Source organism: Onychostoma macrolepis, chromosome 18, assembly GCF_012432095.1.
Source record: "Onychostoma macrolepis isolate SWU-2019 chromosome 18, ASM1243209v1, whole genome shotgun sequence".
Classification (NCBI taxonomy): Eukaryota; Metazoa; Chordata; class Actinopteri; order Cypriniformes; family Cyprinidae; genus Onychostoma; species Onychostoma macrolepis.
This window is the reverse complement of record NC_081172.1, coordinates 26,232,224-26,251,841: the sequence shown is the minus strand read 5'-3', so window position 1 is coordinate 26,251,841 and position 19,618 is coordinate 26,232,224. Positions and strand designations below refer to the sequence as shown.

Genomic DNA, 19,618 nt, shown 5'->3' with positions numbered 1-19,618 from the left:
TTTTTTTGTCTTTTGGACTATGTAAACATCTACGTAAAATATCTTACTCAGGACAGTACTAAATAAAAAAAAATAACATGCATTTTATATGATCTCTCTTATTTAGTTCAAATTATTCACACGTTCACAGATTCTGCAAGGGGTTCACAAACTTTCGCATGCCACTGTAGATAGATCGATCACTTACAAAATAGCCAATAAATTAATATTTTTGAATGCACAATTGAATGTAGGCATCACAGCATTACTTTGTGCAATATGAAAATGGATATTCATTTTGAGATTTGCTGAAGATTACATTTAACAGTGTATTAAATTATTAGTTTTTTGAAAGATAAACCTGACCTTTGACATCACCTACAATTTATTTACAGTAATTATAAACACTTAAATATTCAGTATCAGGGGATTTAGATACATTAAAGTATTACTATGGAATAGACTAAAACTGTATGTCATTACCTTTTTGAAAAAGAACACACAGCATACAACACACTGAAAAAAAAATGCTACTACATTTTTTTAAGGTAAGTGGTTGCAATTGTTTCAATTGTTTATTTAAATATAGCTAAAATAAATTGATTGCAACCTCTTACCTTAAAATTTGTTTTAGTAAATTCAATGAATATTTTTTTTCAGTGTACAATAAACATTCCACGTGGGCATTGGAAGTATATAGACCTAAATAGGCTATACATAAAACAAAAAGCTAGGCTATGTAACGTACACAACACATACAAAGATGGGAGATTATATTAAAAACTTTTCAGTCAGAAGTATATCTCACCGTGTCATTCCCATCAGCAGAGTTTAATTTGTAAGAGGAATTATGGAGCTCGGCCGCTAGGGAGTGGATGAGTACATTTCTCTGGCTGTTTTTCAGCTCGGGAGGGGGAGACAGAGAGGAATGAAAGCTTTTCCTCAGAGTTGAGGAGCAGGTTGGGCTTTCGGTCGCGAATGAACGATAACAGACCGACCGGCGAACGAGAGGAGTTTGTCGAAAACCGCTTCCATACTTTACAAACAGCCGCGCGAACGGAGACGAGGGCATGAGGCGGAATATGTGCAGACTTTGCTCGGAGCGAGACATGAGTCTAGGATACTGATTAGAGTTGACACAAGCCCAGCTCCAGTAGCAACTCTATCCACACTTCACCTCCAACCCCCTCCTTCACTCCTCAACCAGGAAATCATCGTGCTGTGCTGCTTATCCTTCTTCCCACAGATTAAACAAAAACACCAAACCCCTCCGTGGGTTCATCCATGAGGATCTCGTCGGTTTCTCTAGTGTTTTCGGCTCTGGAAGTTCGGCTCTACGTCTGAAGAGGATCCGCGCTGTCGTCGAACAATGAGGTAAAGCGAGTCAAAGCACATTTGTTGCCGTCGCTTTTGTGTGTGTACTTAGTTTAGCGCGCTACAATGTAACACACATAGTATCGGTCATGACTGAGGCCGCATGTGTGAGTCCGGTCTGTTACTGACTTTCTGCTCTGTTACTCGCTCCCGTTGGAGGTGGGTCATCGCAGGAGCAAGTGTGTCTTTTCTGAGTGTTTACACACTCCAGCTCGTTCGGTTTGTCTGGCTTTGACAGCCGGAGAGTTATCGTGTTGCCCTGCTAGCTGGTCAGTGAAGCTACTGTGACAATTTTGCACTGATTTTTCCATGGAATACTTTGAATGAGTTTAAATTAAACGAACCGTGCCACCGAAATGAGTGTCTCGAGGTGGTGATTTTAAGCCTTCTGTCAAACGAATGATGTCTAAATCGTTAATAGGACACAGAATTTTGCCATCTAAAGCTAAATTATTTTTAAATAAGTATTTGAAATACCTATCCTTTTACAAATAGTGTTTCTGTTCATTTTTAGTCATTACTAGCCTTGTTCCATAAGAGAATACAATCCTGAGATTTCTTGAAATATTCAGTTTACAATGATTTATCGTTCACTGTACAAGCAGGGTTGAATAAATACAATACTGTGTAGCCTATACCTACTTAGCCTAAATATTTACATATTATTTAATTTATTTGACATTTTAAAGTTACTTTATACAATTAAAAAATATATATAATGTATATTTTAGTATTAATTGTACTTTTTAAATTTGGGGAAATAATAATAGCCTTTATTTTATTTTTTCAATTTTGAAAATACGTTTTTGGGAAATATATTTATACTTATTTCACCAGTATTTAATTTTCCCAAAACTGGGAAATGTTTTTAAGTGTTTTTAAAATATGGTGCACCTTCATTGTGCAGATGTAAAAAATTTTTTGAATAAAATTAAGAACTTTGTTTTACAAAATGCACAATTAAACAAACTAGTATCGATAACTGTATCCTCAGGCGGCTCACACGAAGTTGTTTATTGTGCATGTTGAAAATGCAGCTGTCAAAGGGTAAATTGGCTCTTTGTAACCAGTCCTCTTTTGTGAGCCCTCCCGGTTCTTTCTGTTCTGGGAGTTGGCCGCGGTGCGAATGCACAAATCCTACTGTGGGGAAGGCTTGGCTCATGAATATTAATTAGGTCACGGGACGTTCACCCAGTAGCGAACGTCAGGCATTCTTATTAATATTTATAAGCAAAGCCTTTACCGTAGTAGGATTGTTAATTTGGCGGTCAGGGCTGTACCCGGAACTAACCTACATTTGCGCCATACATGGAGCACTGAAGCCTGACAATTCCACATCCTGCTGCGGCCTGTGCAGTTTTACAATTAGACAGTTCAAGGCCACTTTGTGTTTAGTTTAAATTAAACAAATATACACAATTTTAGTTTAGTGCCAGAGAAGTCTGTGGTCAGAAACCACTAGTGAAATGTTCTTTTTTCGTTTCTAATTTATTATATATTAAAAAAAACCTCTGAATTACGTTATCAGCACTAAAATTGAAATGAAAACAATCATTTTTCAGTATTTCTGAATTTTTTTTTTTTTTGTATTTAATATCTCCACTTTTGCTTTTATAACAGAAAAAGTGGACATATTAAATACTGAAAGGAACAAAAACTGATGATCATGTCCTCCAGAATGATATGAAATTTTCCAGAGTATCTTGTGCTTGAACGGATGCAAGAAAATCTGATCATCTGTACAAAGGAGTTAATGGTCTGTACATAATGTCACACATTTGTTTATGTTTGAATAGTGTAGTCGTGTGTAGGCCAGAATCTTAAATATTTCTTTTTCGTTGTACTTTATGATTTTCTATGTTTTATGTGTTCTTAAAACATTGTTAGTTTATTTGGTTTATGTAAAATTCTATAAAGTGGACATATAGACACTGTGGTGTGCAACCATCCAGTTTTGTTTAAAGGAAGGGAAGCACCAACGCATCTTGAGAATTTAAAACACTCATTTTGCTATTTAAATAACAACAGTAACCTGCATGACGGGTTTTCGTCAGTGTAACTCTTAGATCTGTCTCACACCAAAAAAAACAAACCGTTTAAATAAGCAGATGCCCTAAAACCTCGGACATGCATTTCCATGCAAATTTTAGTTCAGTGATGTTATCAGACATTTACAGGTTACATGTTGCTGTTGTGACACACAGGAAATTTGGCTCAGGAAGGCATACTGGGTCCAAGCAAAGGGCACCGGGGTCGGTGCCGACCACGCGTACAACCGTGAGTTTACTGTGTTGGGTCTGCTTGCATAATAGGTTAAGAATGGAATGTTGTCACATTTACAAGTTTATTGTCCTGTCATGTTGTGGAATGTCAATATCAGAATGCACTGGAGCGGTTAGCGCCTTGTTTTGAATTTCCATCCAATGCAACAATAGCCCCTCAAACTGACCTTGTCATTTGGGAAGCCCAGAATTGAATTCATGGGAACCCAGGCTAAGTCATTGACCTCCAGTCCCTGGGTTAAAATTACAAAGGCAAACAATCAAAGTTCTAGTGATATTCAAAACAATTCTATACACAGTTCTCTTTTTTTAAAAAGTGAAGTAGGCCATTTACTAGTGACTTAGAATGGATCAAACAGTGTGAGTGGCCCAAGATTTACTTTTAATAATAAAAAAGGATGTCTAATCAATTTAATTTAATAAAACCTGAAAGATTTATTAAAATTGTAGCTATAATAGTGCCCTATGAAATGTGGTTTAGAAATTCTGTATTGTCTTTAAGTTTTTCTAGATTCTGTGGTTTATGATTTGATAAAATTTATCATAAAAAATGGTGGTAATTAAATAAATGCATAAAACGTTTACTATTTATTTAGTCTTGTAAAAAAAAAAAAAAAAAAAACTATATATATATATATATTATTATTATTATTGTTTTTTTTTGGCAAAGATTTTATATTTAAAATAGGAGGAAGATTGTGTGATATTCCTTAAAAGAAATTATGTTTTAATAAACGTTATTATATTATTACTTTTATAAATACATTCTACTGTACAATAGTAGTGTGTTTCTGTCATAATTTCCTTGTGGTTTAATATTCACAGACACTGGTTCATAGGGCCCTAACTATTGCTTCACCAATTATACCGCAGGATATATATTTGCACGACTATTAGTGGTGCGGACAGCTTTATGATATTTACACATTAAGTGACACAGAAACATTGAGTAATGGGAAAATATAAGGCGGGACATGTCCCAAACAAATCAAGTTGAGGAAGAACCTGTTATTTTAGGGGTTGAGTGTAGTTGTTATGGCGTGAGTTTGGGGCAGGACTGTCTGTTTTGTCTGAGCAATGAAAGACAAATTTTTGAAATGGAGAACGTTTTTTTTTTTTTTCTCAGTTGTGTTTGGTGCCCCTAGTGGAACCGAAATGACACCCTTCAACTTTAAATGCAAACACAAGTGCACAGGTGGTTCGCATGCAGTTGGCTTTCCACACTTGCTGTGTAATCAGTCCAGTTTGTTCCTGTGTGTATTTCTGTCACTGAGACACAGCCTGTCATCCTGGAAGTGCATGTCTGATTAATGGCAGCGCTGTGATTCACTGCTGTTATCAGACTGATGACTGTGAGGGACTCGCCCAGCATGTCTTTATCTAAATGACTTCCACTCAAGTGCTTCTCCAGGCTAAAGGGCTTTAGGGTGGCACTGGTGGCTTCGCGACCCATGCCAGATGCTGCAGTGCGGTCCTTCTGCTGCTGGTATTTAATTTCTTATGATCCTGGGTGGTTACAGACCATTAGATATCGAAATGATAGAGGAGAACAAAAGCGTCAATTAAAATGGGTTTTTCAATGGCTGATAATGATATCTAGAGAGCAGACTGACTGATGGGTGATATAATGGAGATATAAATGAATGAATAACACATTTTTATGTAGAAAAGATCTGAAATATAGCGTAAAAGACAGACTGGGCTGTTGAATTTTATAAAATGTGCTGCTGATATACTGCGTTATAAATGGTACAGCAGAATCTTTTATAGTTGAGATATTTTTGCCATGCTCTACTTGATTAAACTAACATTTTTGATCAGAATATTGGCATATACAGTGGGGGAAAAAATTATTTGATCCCCTGCTGATTTTGTATGTTTGCAGACAAAAAAATGATCAGTCTATAATTTTAATGGTAGGTTTATTTGAACAGTGAGAGACAGAATAACAACAAAAAAAATTCAGAGTGAAATAAGTATTTGACCCCTTCGCAAAACAAGACTTGGTACTTGGTGGAAAAACCCTTGTTGGCAATCACAGAGGTCAGATGTTTCTTGTAGTTGGCCACCAGGTTTGCACACATCTCAGGAGGGATTTTGTCCCACTCCTCTTTGCAGATCCTCTCCAAGTCATTAAGGTTTCGAGGCTGACGTTTGGCAACTCGAACCTTCAGCTCCCTCCACAGATTTTCTATGGGATTAAGGTCTGGAGACTGGCTCTAGGCCACTGCAGGACCTTAATGTGCTTCTTCTTGAGCCACTCCTTTGTTACCTCGGCCGTGTGTTTTGGGTCATTGTCATGCTGGAATACCCATCCACGACCCATTTTCAATGCCCTGGTCCTGACGGTACATGGCCCCGTCCATCATCCCTTTGATGCTGTGCAGTTGTCCTGTCCCCTTAGCAGAAAAACACCCCCAAAGCACAATGTTTTCACCTCCATGTTTGACGGTGGGGATGGCGTTCTTGGGGTCGTAGTCAGCATTCCTCCTCCTCCAAACACGGCTAGTTGAGTTGATGCCAAAGAGCTCTATTTTGGTCTCATCTGACCACAACACTTTCACCCAGTTTTCCTCTGAATCACTGGCAAACTTCAGACGGGCTGTACATGTGCTTTCTTGAGCAGGGGGACCTTGCAGGCGCTGCAGGATTACAGTCCTTCACGGCGTAGTGTGTTACAAATTGTTTTCTTGGTGACTATGGTCCCAGCTGCCTTGAGATCATTGACGAGATCCTCCCGTGTAGTTCTGGGCTGATTCCTCACCGTTCTCATGATCATTGAAACTCCACGAGGTGAGATCTTGCATGGAGCCCCAGTCCGAGGGAGATTGACAGTTATTTTGTGTTTCCTCCATTTGCGAAAAATCATACCAACTGTTGTCACCTTCTCACCAAGCTGCTTGGCGTTGGTCTTGTAGCCCATTCCAGCCTTGTGTAGGTCTACAATCTTGTTCCTGACATCCTTGGACAGCTCTTTGGTCTTGGCCATGGTGGAGAGCTTGGAATCTGATTGATTGATTGCTTCTGTGGACAGGTGTCTTTTATACAGGTAACAAGCTGAGATTAGGAGCACCTCCTTTAAGAGAGTGCTCCTAATCTCAGCTCCTTACCTGGATAAAAGACACCTGGGAGCCAGAAATCTTGATGATTGATAGGGGATCAAATACTTATTTGACTCATTAAAATGCAAATCAATTTATTACTTTTTTGAAATGCGTTTTTCTGGATTTTTTGTTGTTTTGTATCTCACTGTTCAAATAAACCTACAATTAAAATTATAGACTGATCATTTCTTTGTCAGAGGGCAAAATCAGCAGGGGATAAAATAATTTCCACTGTATATTGTTTATAACTCGAGAACCACAATGTAATGGAAGTCATGTTGTCAGCTGTATGGATATGTCAGCTGTGGGGATGGTGTGCCCTTTGGGTCTACACATTATTGATTGAGCAGTATTGAATGCATTGATAAACTCTGAGCAGATGTTACGCCCAAAGCTCACTGGATGGACCTGTAGCCTGCTACTTCTTGGCAGGTTACTTCATCACCAGTGTGGCTTATAAGAAGGTGCATTTGTTGTTTGTTATGAATACCTCAGTCCAGGGTACATTTCGATTAATGCAAAACCTTAATGCTTACAAGAACAGTAATGAACTATAGTGCTGGATAAAAGCAGAGATGAAGGGCAAGATAGAAATGTAAAATGGTAATAGAATATTGGATTGCTACATTATATTGATGAGTGTTGTACGGAAAAACAAATGGATCATGGCTTTTCGGATAAACAACCAGAAAGAAACCAGTGATGCATAACAATTGTATGGATTCAGGTTTTGTTTTTGGATAGAAAAAGCTGAAAGTGTTGGGCAAAATAAAAATTTGCTGAAACTTCACTTACCCTCAGGCTGTCCCACATGTAGATGAGTTTGTTCTTCATCAGAAAAGATTTGGAGAAGTTTAGCATTGCATTACTTGCTCACCAGTGGATCCTCTGCAGTGAATGAGCACCATCAGAATTGGATCCAAACATTAGAAAAATAATCCACAAATAATCGAATCTTGTCCATTGATTAATGTCTTGTGAAGCGTAAAGCTTTCTGTTTGCAATGAACAAATTAATCATTAATTTCAAATCATTGCTTCCGGCTAAATGATCCAGTCCTCATGTATAATATTGCTTTCTTCAATTAAGAAGTTGTCTTGTCTGATCAAGCACAGTTTTTTTTAAGCAAAAACCGTTCTAAACAAATACGTTGGTAGATTTTGATGTGAGAGGACGATAGGGCATGGACTTTTTAACTAGAGGTAGCGTTACTAAGGTTTATGGACTGGTATTTTGGCCAGAAGCAATGGTTAATGGTGGATTTGTTACTTATAAACGCACAGCTTTTCACTTCAAAAGACACAAATTGATGGACTGGAGTCTTGTGGATTATTGTGATGTTTTTATCAGCTGTTTTGACTCTCATTCTGACGGCACCTATTCGCTGCAGAGGAATCATTGGTGAGCAAGCGATGTAATGCTGAATTCCATCAATGAAGAAACAAGCTCATCTACATATGGGATGGCCTGAGGGTGAGTACATTTTCAGGAAATCTTCATTTTTTGGAGAACTATTCCTTTAATGGAGAAAAACGAGTTTAATTGGTAAACTCCAGCTGATGATGGAGTTGTTCTCTCCTCACAGCAATGGCTTGTGGGGAGGGGTCAGCTTGAGGTCAAATACTGCATATCATTTGGTCTTCATCAACCCTAAGTGGTCATCACTGAATGTAAATCTTACAGGAAATAGTCACTGCCAAGAAAGACCATTAAAGGGGACATGGACCTTAGGATAAGCAAAAAGATGTACACCATGATGATGTTGAATGCTGGATTCTGATTAACTGACAGACTGACTTAAACTGAGTAATGACACACTTGTCTTCTGTAGAGCTGTTGTTATAGCTGAAATTGAAATGGTTTCATAATGATTAACATTAAAACTGTTATTTTCCTGTTCATTACTGGGATGCTACTGAGACACAATCTGTTTTGTATAAAGCGCTGTAAAAATAGATGTGCCTTTGCTTGACAGCCATTCAGAAGTGTTGATTACTTCATAGTTGCAGTTGTACATAGTTGAAAAATAGCTTTGAACTGCATTACAAATCTTAACCACATTAGAGCTTCATATTACTTTGCTAAATTAAGATCCTTACATCCTACCACAGAAGAACCTGAAGACATATTCAGTAAAAAATTTGACAATCAACATGAAAATGACTATGAAAGCGTGTTTCCGCCACTGAATAAAAAAAATAAAAAAGGTAATTGTGACTTTTTCTTTAGAATTGTGTGATGTATACTTGCAGTTCTGACTTTTTTCTCTGAGTTTGTTCCACAATTTTGATTTATTTTCTCAAAATTGTAAAATATAAACCTGCAGTTGTGACAACTTTTTTTTTGTCCCCCCACCCCCCCACCCCACCAAAAAAAAAAAACAATTACCTTTTTAAATTTTTATCCAGTGGCAGAAACAGCCTTCCATGAATGACAATGTTGATATTTATATGAAATTAGTAAAGAAACGAGTTTCTGTTTCTTACTTTCTCAGAAACTTGCTCACAATTAGTTTCTCCACTGGAAATCTACATCAGATTTCTCAGTAGTGAGGTAACTTGCTATTTTTGAAATCGTTGCTAACTCAAATGGCTTTGCTATTTGTAGAGACTCTACTGCCCAATACTGCTGAGAGCGTAATGCACAGTGTGGATTAATTTTCAATAATTCAATGGACTGTCATTAATTATTCTGTACGTAGAGGACATCCCGTCATACACTCTTGTGTTATGACTGAGACCAAAAATGGCTGTTTGATTTCAAGTGTTGTTCGTCATGAACCAGACTCGGTTGTGTAATTACAGCCTTTCTTGCCTCAACATGTCCTGATTCTCTTTGGTATTTTTTTTTTTGGTGCTGGCCCATCGTAAATCTTTGGAATTGCAGCCCTTATGCTAGCCATGAATCATCCATAGGCATTGAAAGCTCAAATGCGTATTGATCTAACTGAGCTTTTATGTATTCAAATGGCTTAAAATATATGAAGAATAACTGCCTTAAATAAAACAAAGCCATTACAGTCTTGCATGCAGTGCTGTACTTTGACATACAAATCTCATTGCTAATAGCAAATCACAGCATGTTTGGAAAAAAAATCTGAATAATTAAGACAGCATAATGGGTTTCTCTGTATGGCTACTTTACAGTAAAGCAGCTTGTAACAGCTGAGTTGGTTATATAGTCATGTTCTGAGGGGTAAAAAATCACATTCTTTTTTGGTTTTGTTGGTTGGTTTTGTTTATGGTACTTGGGTACTTTTTGGTTCTAGACCTTTGTTTATGGTTATTTTTTCTTATCCCTATGAAAAAATATTTCTGTAACTAAGGTTTTTTTGCACTGCACTTCACTTTTACAGTAACAGTGGAGAAACCGTTTTGGATTTGTGCAATTGTGGAAATCCTTGCAAGACTTCCACATTTGCATAACTGATATAATAATAATAATAATAATAATATTACTTAAAATCTCACTTCTCTTTCTGTATTCAAATGTAATATGATGTCTCCAAGATCTATTTAACATGTTAGATCAGTAGTGGGGGTCGCCGTGCACCCTGCGGTGTATTTGCTCGCTGTCGTTGGCCTCTGTTCTGTTAGGAGCCTGGCGCTCGGCCAGAGTCACACCGCTTAGCTTGGCCTCCATACAAAGCCTCTGTCACACCCTCGCCACTTGCTGATTGGTTCATTATCCAGCTCAATTGCTTTTGAATGGCTGGTGAAACAGCCCTTAGACAAGGTTAGGTGCTTGAATTGCCACAAGTTGCTTACAGAATCCTCTAGAGTTAAATGCTGGCAATATCCATCAGTTTTTTGTTAAATGTTTGTGGGTGTTCAAGTCAAAATAACCACATTGCTTGTTTTGTGTCATGTGAATTGACTCTATTCTACAATAACCATGTTTATCAGGACTGAATGCTCTTTAAATAAAATAATTTGCTGACTTTGAAAGATATTCTTCTAAAATAATGTAAATATGGTAAAATGTGTTAAATAGAACTGACAGTACTATTGGAAGCTGGACGTACAATCAAGTTAGTCAAACATTTATTAAACGCACAAAAATGGGCAGGCGAACTTTGTCATTAACAATAGTTCCATTTTCAACAGAAATCGCACACCATCTTTCTAAACTTGTAATGAGAAGTGCTTATAAACTTGCTGTTATCAGCAAAAAGGGAAGCTTTAAGGACTTCCTCATTGCTTTGAGGATCACAATAAATATTAAATATAATAATAATAACAACAACAACAATCATAGTAAAAATATAATTATATAAGATTATACAGTGGTGGCCAAAATTATTGGAACACCAGCTAATAAATGTTTTTATTTTAATTTAATTTTAATTTATTTTTTTATAGTAATCCAGTGAGACAAGATGAATGTTTGGAAATGTAAACTGATATTTCCTACTGACACATTACAGCAAAAGATAGAAATAACTGACTTAAAACTGACTTTTGTTTAGCTGGTGAAAATACTAATAGTTCTAATAATTTTGGCCACCACTGTACATCATAAAATGATAAATATTACTAATTTATATTTTTCTAGTTACACTCAGCAATAAAATATTAAATTTTTAGAAATTGTTATAAAATGTTTTATAAAGATACACTAAATATTTGATGATTGTGAAATTTTGTCTACATTTATTTACAAAATCTGACAGTAATAATATTTGAATCTACAAATTAAGGAAATTCATTAGTAAAAAGATGTTGGGAACCCTGTGTGGAATGCACAGGTTTTGATTGGCCTGCTGATACAATATGATTGGCAAATGACGATGAACTTCAAATGGCCAAATATCAGGCCTTTAATCAGACAAGTACAATACCAAACAGTCGGAGAAGATAGATAGAACTGAACTAATTTGCGGCGTTTATTTTGTGTTGTGGACATCATTGTTTGATTTTTGCGAAATACAAATGCATGTAAACCAAACCCCTCATGTAAAGGAAATGTGTTGCTCTGGGACTAACAAAAAAACGTTAGAGCCAGATTTACATAGAGACATCCAGGCAACCAAACGACTCCTAATCTATTGAACAGCTGAACATGAAAGCTGATGTCTCATGGTGCCAACAAAGCTCCCGATTGAAACAGTGAAATTTATTCACTGGGGTCTGGTGTGGCTTGTGTCGATTCGTTCTTTAACAGCAGGAAGTTGTTGTAGGCCCCAAGCAGTTTTTCACACATAATAGTAACCTTTAAACTGTGACGTATTCTGTTATACCGGTCATAGTACACTTATTTGTTTGAAGACTGTTTCTTTCAGCATATGTGTCCAGATAACACAACACTGAGACCAATGTGCACAGGTGGTGATGTCATAACGACCAGCTGTTCTGCAGAGAACAACCGTTTTAAACACACTCTGTATATTCAGAGAGAGAGAGACAGACTGAGTGTAATGGGGTTTAATGGACCTGGTGGTAAAGGAGTCCATGATTTAGTCTTTATTAGCACAGATGTCATGTCTCTGAGTATGTCTAGACAGATGCGAAGAAATTCAATAGCACTGTATTGGCAAGAAAAAAAAAAACTTTGAAGATCTGTCTGGCGTCACTTCCATAGACAAGGCTTCCCTGGATATGGAAACATAGACATCATATTTTAAATGTTAAAATGGCAATTTCCAGGTCTAGAGAAGTCCATTTGACTTACTGGATGATAAAATGGTTTGACAAAAAGCAAATAATAATTAGTGAGCGATATGTCAAAAAGTTAAAATCTCCAAAAAAAAAAAAAAAATTTTCAGAACGTTTGGCCGATTCTCAATTTTTATTTATTTATTTTTACAATTTTTAACTAGTCAACTTGAAAATGTAACTACAATATGATTCAAATAACCTTTTCTTTGTTAACCCTCTAGTTAAAGAAAATTATTTTCAAAGTGCACCACACATGAAGTTGTCAACATGATGTAAATGTTAAAGGAGACATATTATACTTCTTTTTACAATATGTAATATAAGTCTCAGGTGTCCCCAGAATGTGTCTGTGAAGTTGCAGCTCAAAATACCCCACAGATCATTTACTATATCATTTTGAAAATGCCTATTTTGAGTGGAAGTGGAAGCAAAAATATGCTGTTTTCGTGCAGGTCTCTTTAAATGCAAATGAGCTGCTGCTCCCCGCCCCCTTTTCCAGAATAGAGCTGCACCATTACAGTTCGTACCTGCTAAAAAACATCTGTTTTGGTTCTGATTATCATGTTTATTGCCTGAACTCATGCGTTTTAAACCATATTAGTTTAAACTTTGGATATACGGTTTTCTGAGCGCACACATCTGAAGCAAACATACAGAAAGCGGCTGTCACAGCATGTGAGTACTAAACTAAGTTCTCATTCACACAAGTTTATGTTAAAAACACACAGGAGTTACAAAAACAGTTGGTAATGTCTGTGAATGTAAATGGCTGGGAAAGAAATTGCATGTTTATATTAGATCTGTGTGGCTGCAGCAATATACAGTAAATAAATCAATAAATCCACTGCTCTCTTGTCTCCTCTGAGGACTCTAAATAGTGTTGTTTGCTCGTCTGTGCAGCCAAAGGCAGAACAGTTAGCATGTTTTGCTCAAACTTTCGCCATGGCATTAGAACTGGTAAACTGTTGTCACTTGCAAAATCAAAATGACGGCGCTGTGGGTGGAAACTTACAGATTAAGGGGCGGTAATATTATAATGAGATCCCTTTGCATGTCACTACGGGTGCAAAATCAGACGCGCTCGTTTTTTCAGATGCTTGCAGAAAAAGGCTTACCAAAACAAAGTTACTGGGTTAATCTTTTTCACATTTCCTTGGTTGGTAGATGCACCGGGGACCTGGTTATAGCACTTAAAACCTAGAAAAGTCAGATTTTCATGATATGTCACCTTTTAAACAAATCACTTTTTAAATATCTTTGCAGAAAAGATGCATGAACTACAACTACAACTACAACTTGTCTTATACATATTATATGTTCAGAAATGATGAGGAAAAATCTCAAAAGTCAAGGTAATTCAAATTCAGAATGACTGAAGGTATAACACGAGTTGAATATAGGCCTATATATTATTAACGATGAATGTTCTGTAAAAACAATAGCAGCTTTCAACCTGTCACAATGATGCAAACATGAAATATCAGACATACAGTAATAGTTACAGGTTTTTTTTATTTACTTGCGCTGCTTTTCCATTGTTTTTTCTATGTAAACATTGATGCGTTTGACTGTTGTGATCACGTCTTTTGCAGTGTCTCATGCATGAAACGGCATTCTAAAAATGCAGCGCTCAAGTTAAAAGAAGTCCACTCCCATCTTCTTGCATGTTTTTCCTTTTCCACTGCCCGAGTCGCATCTTTTTCTACACAAAAGTGAATTCTGTGTAAATGGCGCCTAGCGATACGAGCGCGTCATACAGCGGTTAATCACGTGCGCCGACATGCGGTTGACAATATTCCAATGATAACAGTAAAGAGAAAAGAAAGATCCAAAGTGTCTAATTCAAACGTTTGGTAATATTTCTATTCAAAATCACGATTCTTTGATTTCTAAAATATAAAATGGCAAAACATTAAATTCAAATTAATCGATAAAATCTGAAAAATCGCCCAGCCCTAACTACTACTACCAAAAAAAAAAAAAAAAGTTGGACTGATTCAAACTCATGAACAGTGTTGGGTAAGTGACTTTCAAAAAGTAATTAATTACAGTTACTAATTACATCATCAATATTGTATTTAAATTACTTTACTGATTACTCTGTCTGAAAAGTAACTTAGTTACTCAATAAGTAACTTAATTATTCAAATCGCTAATTAGGCTACATCTTAAAATCCCTATAAACCTTAATAGAAATTAAACTGTTTATTCTTTCAATTTGTGTCAAACATAGAATAGTTGAAAAATGAAAAATAATCACGTTGTTTGTATTCACCAAAACTGATTTACTGAAGTCAAAACACGGACGGAATTGGCGATAGTGCGAGTTTCCTGTTTTTTTTTTGTTTTTTTCAAGTTAATTTAGAAAAACGTATGGAGTATTTTTGTTCATTAAATATAAGGTTTATATAATGTATAACGACCAAGCGGCCAGCGGCATACAGTGAGCTGACTTGCCTAAAATAAAATCTATAGATATTCTAAAACAGTTCAAGCATATAACAAGGTTTAAACGTTAAACCTGCGCTATAATAATAATGTGCGCTAACCTATATCCAAGTTTGTGCGGAGAGTGGAAGCTAAAGCGCGCTTTGCAGGACATGGAGGCACCAGCTCAAACACTTGCACTTTTTTTTCAGTGGAAACAACTTAATATAGCCTACGCTGTCATTTTTTTTTCTTTTCTGATAAAGGTAAGAGTAATGCATCATTCGGAACTGTAAAGGGTCTACTTTTATTTGTGTGCACTCACAATACCAACAAAACGTTGTGCTTTTATTAAACAAAGAAAACAAACATGATGCGCTTTCTGCCGTCTCGTCTTGAACAGGAGCGCTTCACAAAAACGAACCAAAGCTGAGTGAATACATGCCTCACAGACATGATAAATATATCTATAGAAAGCTTTAAATTATCACGTAACGAAAAAAAAACATCGAAAACAAACTTGTATTATAATCTTAATCATAATCAATAAAGATGCATTTCTCTCTAAAGGCGTGCGTCTAATGAGGAGACGACAAGTCAGGATCAGCAACTTAATCCTTGCGACACGGACTCAGAAAACATTAGTTTATTAGTAAATAATTCAAATATGTCCTTACTATTTCCCGCGGACACATTCACGGTCATGTTTGCTGGGGCTTTGCGGCAAGCTTTAGCCTATAGCGTGCATTTGAACGCAGAATTCTTCAGCTGCGCTGAAGTCACTTGCTCTCGCTGCTGCTGCGGGACACTAAACACCGTCGAGCCACTCTCAGTCGCGGCAGCACGGTCTCGGCTAATACGGGACGGTTGGCAACCCTACTTGTATGTATCTGAGTATTTAATGTTTCTCTGTGAATCAGGAAAATCTGAAAGTGAACGAACCGGCGTGCGGAGGGTTAATGCCGCTGCATTCAATTTTATCTTTAGATGGTAAATTTAGATTTCAAATACAATATTGATTTTAGAACTGTTGAAATTATTTAGTGTATGTAACGCAAGTACTTTATAAGTAACTGTAATTACCGTATTGACCCGAATATAAGACAATGTTTTTTCCTTGGAAATACATCTGAAAAAACGCGTTCGTCTTATATTCAGGGTCTAGACTTTGACATGTCAATAATACACCCACAACAATAGGTGGCGCCAAAAACGCATAAAACGAGTGTGCCATGAAATATGTAATGTAATGTGTGTTGTAAAGATCGCGAATGAAAACAAATGAAAAAGAAAAGCTTACAGCAGCATGATCGTGACTGTCATGTTAGCCTGATGGGACCAAACTTCCTCTGTAAGTGATTTTAAAACATAAGACAGTACCCAGATTTGAAGACTACAATAAGATTTCACGTCTACTGATAATAACATTTTGGTAGGCTACTATGAGTTGGATAGCCTAATTGTTATATAATTCAGATGGGCTACCTGTTATTTCAATGGTATATCAAAATTCATGTCATTGTTGGTACATTTTACCAGTATTTACCATACTTTCAAAACAAAAATTAGATTTGGAAAAATATGCAATATGAAAATAATTTAAGAATAAATGTGTTTTACAGAGAGAGAAAAAAAAAAAAAAAAACAAGATTTGGTTTTCAAAAGCCTTTTTCCAACAGGTACATCTGGAAAAAGGGGGGTCGTCTTATAATCAGGGTCGTTTTATATTCGGGACAATACGGTAAATTACCTAAAAATGAACAGTAATCCCTTACTTTACTTTTTTCAGTGGATAAGTAATTTAATTACAGTAATGCGTTACACCCAACACTGCTCATGAGTTTAGAATTTTAAACGGATAGGCCACCCAAAAATAAACATTCTGTCATGATTTACTCGCCATCATGTTCCAAACCTGTATTAATTTCTTTCCTTTACTGAACACACAAGAAGATATTTTGAAAAACGTGGGTGACCAAACAGTTTCTGGTACCCATGGACTTCCATAGTGTTTTTTAATAGTATGGATGTCATTGTTGATTTTTTTCTAAATAAAATAGATTTTTTTTTTCAATGTAATACCACCTACTATTCTGGGCTGCGTTTCTCAAAAGCATCGTAAGCCTATTAATGACAATGGTTCTACGATCAACTTAGGCTTATGATGCTTTTGGGAAACGCAGCCCTGAGTAACAGTAGCACATTGCAAATGCAAGGCCATTGGCTTTTCTTATTTTAGCTATTTTAGGTATTTTGTAAAAGCTGTAGTTATTGACTCCCACAGCAGAGACTGCTTTATTTTCTTTTCCCTAGTTTGCCTCTTAGTCAAATGAGAATGCATACAATACAAGTGTTCTTGTTTGAGGTTGCTGTTGGTTTCTAAGGTTAAGTGCCGCAGTCATGGACAGCTTGAGATAAATTGTTCTGGTGTCCTGAGATGTCTGGAGTCTGACCCCAGCGTTGGCCTCGACTCTCACCGTTCTGTTGCAGATCAGCGTTTTCAGACCAGACGATTCATCCCCAACAGATCTCCAGTAATGAATCGCATTTACTGCATTATTAACTCCAGGAATTTCATATTAAATTTGTCTTTCTGGTTCTTTAACTCAGCCTACTTGATATTAACTGCAAGCGCCCCTGGAGTTTTACTGATGAGCGTGTTAGGACAACAGGGAGCGGAGTGATTGGCTGCCTCTTCTCGACTTCCCCTTCCCTGTGAAGGGGGACTCTCCCAGGAAAAATATCTGTCAGGGGGAGATATGCTCCAACCTGTAAAAGGAATTAAGAGCAAAAACCTACTGCTGTGTTTGATCGGCCAAATATGGCTATGTGGAGTGCCAGCCAGGGACGTGAAGGAGGAGGAATGTGTTTGTTCTGTCACTGCTTCAAAGAGCTTTCGCTGAATGTTAAGGAAGCAGTGTCTTAAAGGGCTAGTTTAAAATTGTCATCTCTTGCGCGGCCTCATATCACTTCAAACCCGTATGATGTTCTTTCTTCTGTGGAACACAAAAAGTACATTTTTCAGGATTGTCCTGGCCTTTGTTTTCCATACAATGGAAGTGAATAATCAGTGCCACATCTAATGGTTCAATATTGAATTTGATGACAAATGTTAACTTGAAATATGGTTAACAAGTCAAATTGAGCTACTTTAATGATGCTTGTTTTGTCTGTTTTATTATGGAGTTTGACAGCCCATTCACTTTCATTAGATCAAAATACAGTAGTGACAGAAAGCTTGTGAGCCTTTAAAGGTATAGATCACCTAAAAATGTAAATTTTCTGACCCTCATGTTGTTAAAAATTGGTGTGACTTTTTTTTTCTTCTGTGAAATATGAAGATATTTGGAAGAATATGGATTCCAACAATGCTGGACCCCAGTGAGCTTTAATATATAGAAATAAAACACCTTTTTTTAAAGATGTGTTCCACAGAAGAAAGTAAGTCATACAAGATAGGAATGACATGAAATGTAAGTAAATGATGGCAAAATTGTCCTTTTAAAGACATTTGCATACATTTTTGCATAAATTTAACAAGCAGTCGAGATCTTAGTCCAAGTCATCATCTTCAACACAGATAATCAAATTACATGATGTATTTTACTTAAGCAAAATTACCCAAGAATGAATACCTAGAAAAAAACTAAACCAACCAAATGCTTATCTGTGGAAAAAGTGCTTGTGCTCTTCAAGTCCTTCCCCAACATTTCTGTTGGATTCAGATAAGGACTTTTATTTATGCCTTTCCAAAACATGACATTCTTCCATTTCAACCACCTTCAAGACATTTCCAACTAAATGCAGTGACTTGCTCCTTGCTTTCCTGCCATGGAATGCTGAACACTAACCTTAGCCAATGCTGGAGAGACCTATAGATTCTTAGATGTTACTGTGGAGTTCTTTGTGACGACCTTGACTATTATACATCTTGCTCTTGGAGTGTTTTTGTTGGACGACCACTCCTAGATAGAGTAACAGTAGTGTTGAATGTTTTCCATTTGTAGATGGTGGACCTCAAACTCTTTTTCCAGCCTGGTAGAGCCTCATCAGAAATATCCTTTGACCAAGATGTGTGGCAAATCTTGACCTGTTTACACTTGATATTACGATGCATTTCTGTCAATCCAATCACAAGTGGATTACACTAAATACAGGCATAAATAGGGCCTAAAATGTTTTGAGTTTGTCCACTGTCGATCGCTTGTGAGAAAGCACGCAGAACACACGGGATGAAAAAGCCACTTGAAATTGTGCTTGGGATTTGTTTTTGATAAAAAATATTTTCACAGAGGAGAAAAGCAAAATGAACTGTTAAGGTGACTCTTGCATGATTCAGTACTACTTACAGAGACTCTAAAAGCTGTAGCCCACAGCACTTCGAGCAACAAGCTGAGACTTGAGAGACAAAGAGAAAAGTTACAATAACTAGAGCAAAGCAAGGAAGCGCTGTCACTTCACTTTGCCTCTGTCTTTGACAGGCATCACAGACTTTCCTTCAGCTTTGAATGACCAATTAAACTCTTTAATCTTGATTGAAATTGGTTTTGGATTTATTTGTTTTGGTTCCGTCAAAAGAAACAAATCATAAAACTAAAGAAATTTAGTTTTAGCAAGCTCCAGATGTTTTAAGATATTTTAAATGCAACAATATGTAATGATGCCATCTTGCTTACCAGCTTAGACGTATTCTGTTTCCAGTAACACTTTAGAATAGGGAACACTTATTCACTAGTAACTAAGAGTTTTCCCTGAACAAACTTCGAAATTGCGATTTATATATAGTTAATAAGGT

The 19,618-nt window shown here is 36.7% G+C and overlaps 1 protein-coding gene across 1 annotated transcript in view; it reads left to right on the top strand.

Annotated features, from left to right (window-relative positions):
* The first annotated feature begins 863 nt into the window (after window positions 1-863).
* vaspb (vasodilator stimulated phosphoprotein b) overlaps window positions 864-19,618 on the top strand; it is a 40,185-nt gene continuing 21,430 nt past the window's right edge. Inside the window, exon 1 of the mRNA XM_058751390.1 lies at window positions 864-1,353. Within this exon, the coding sequence (XP_058607373.1) occupies window positions 1,349-1,353 (5 nt within the window). The 5' untranslated portion in view covers window positions 864-1,348. The remainder of the gene's footprint in view (window positions 1,354-19,618) is intronic.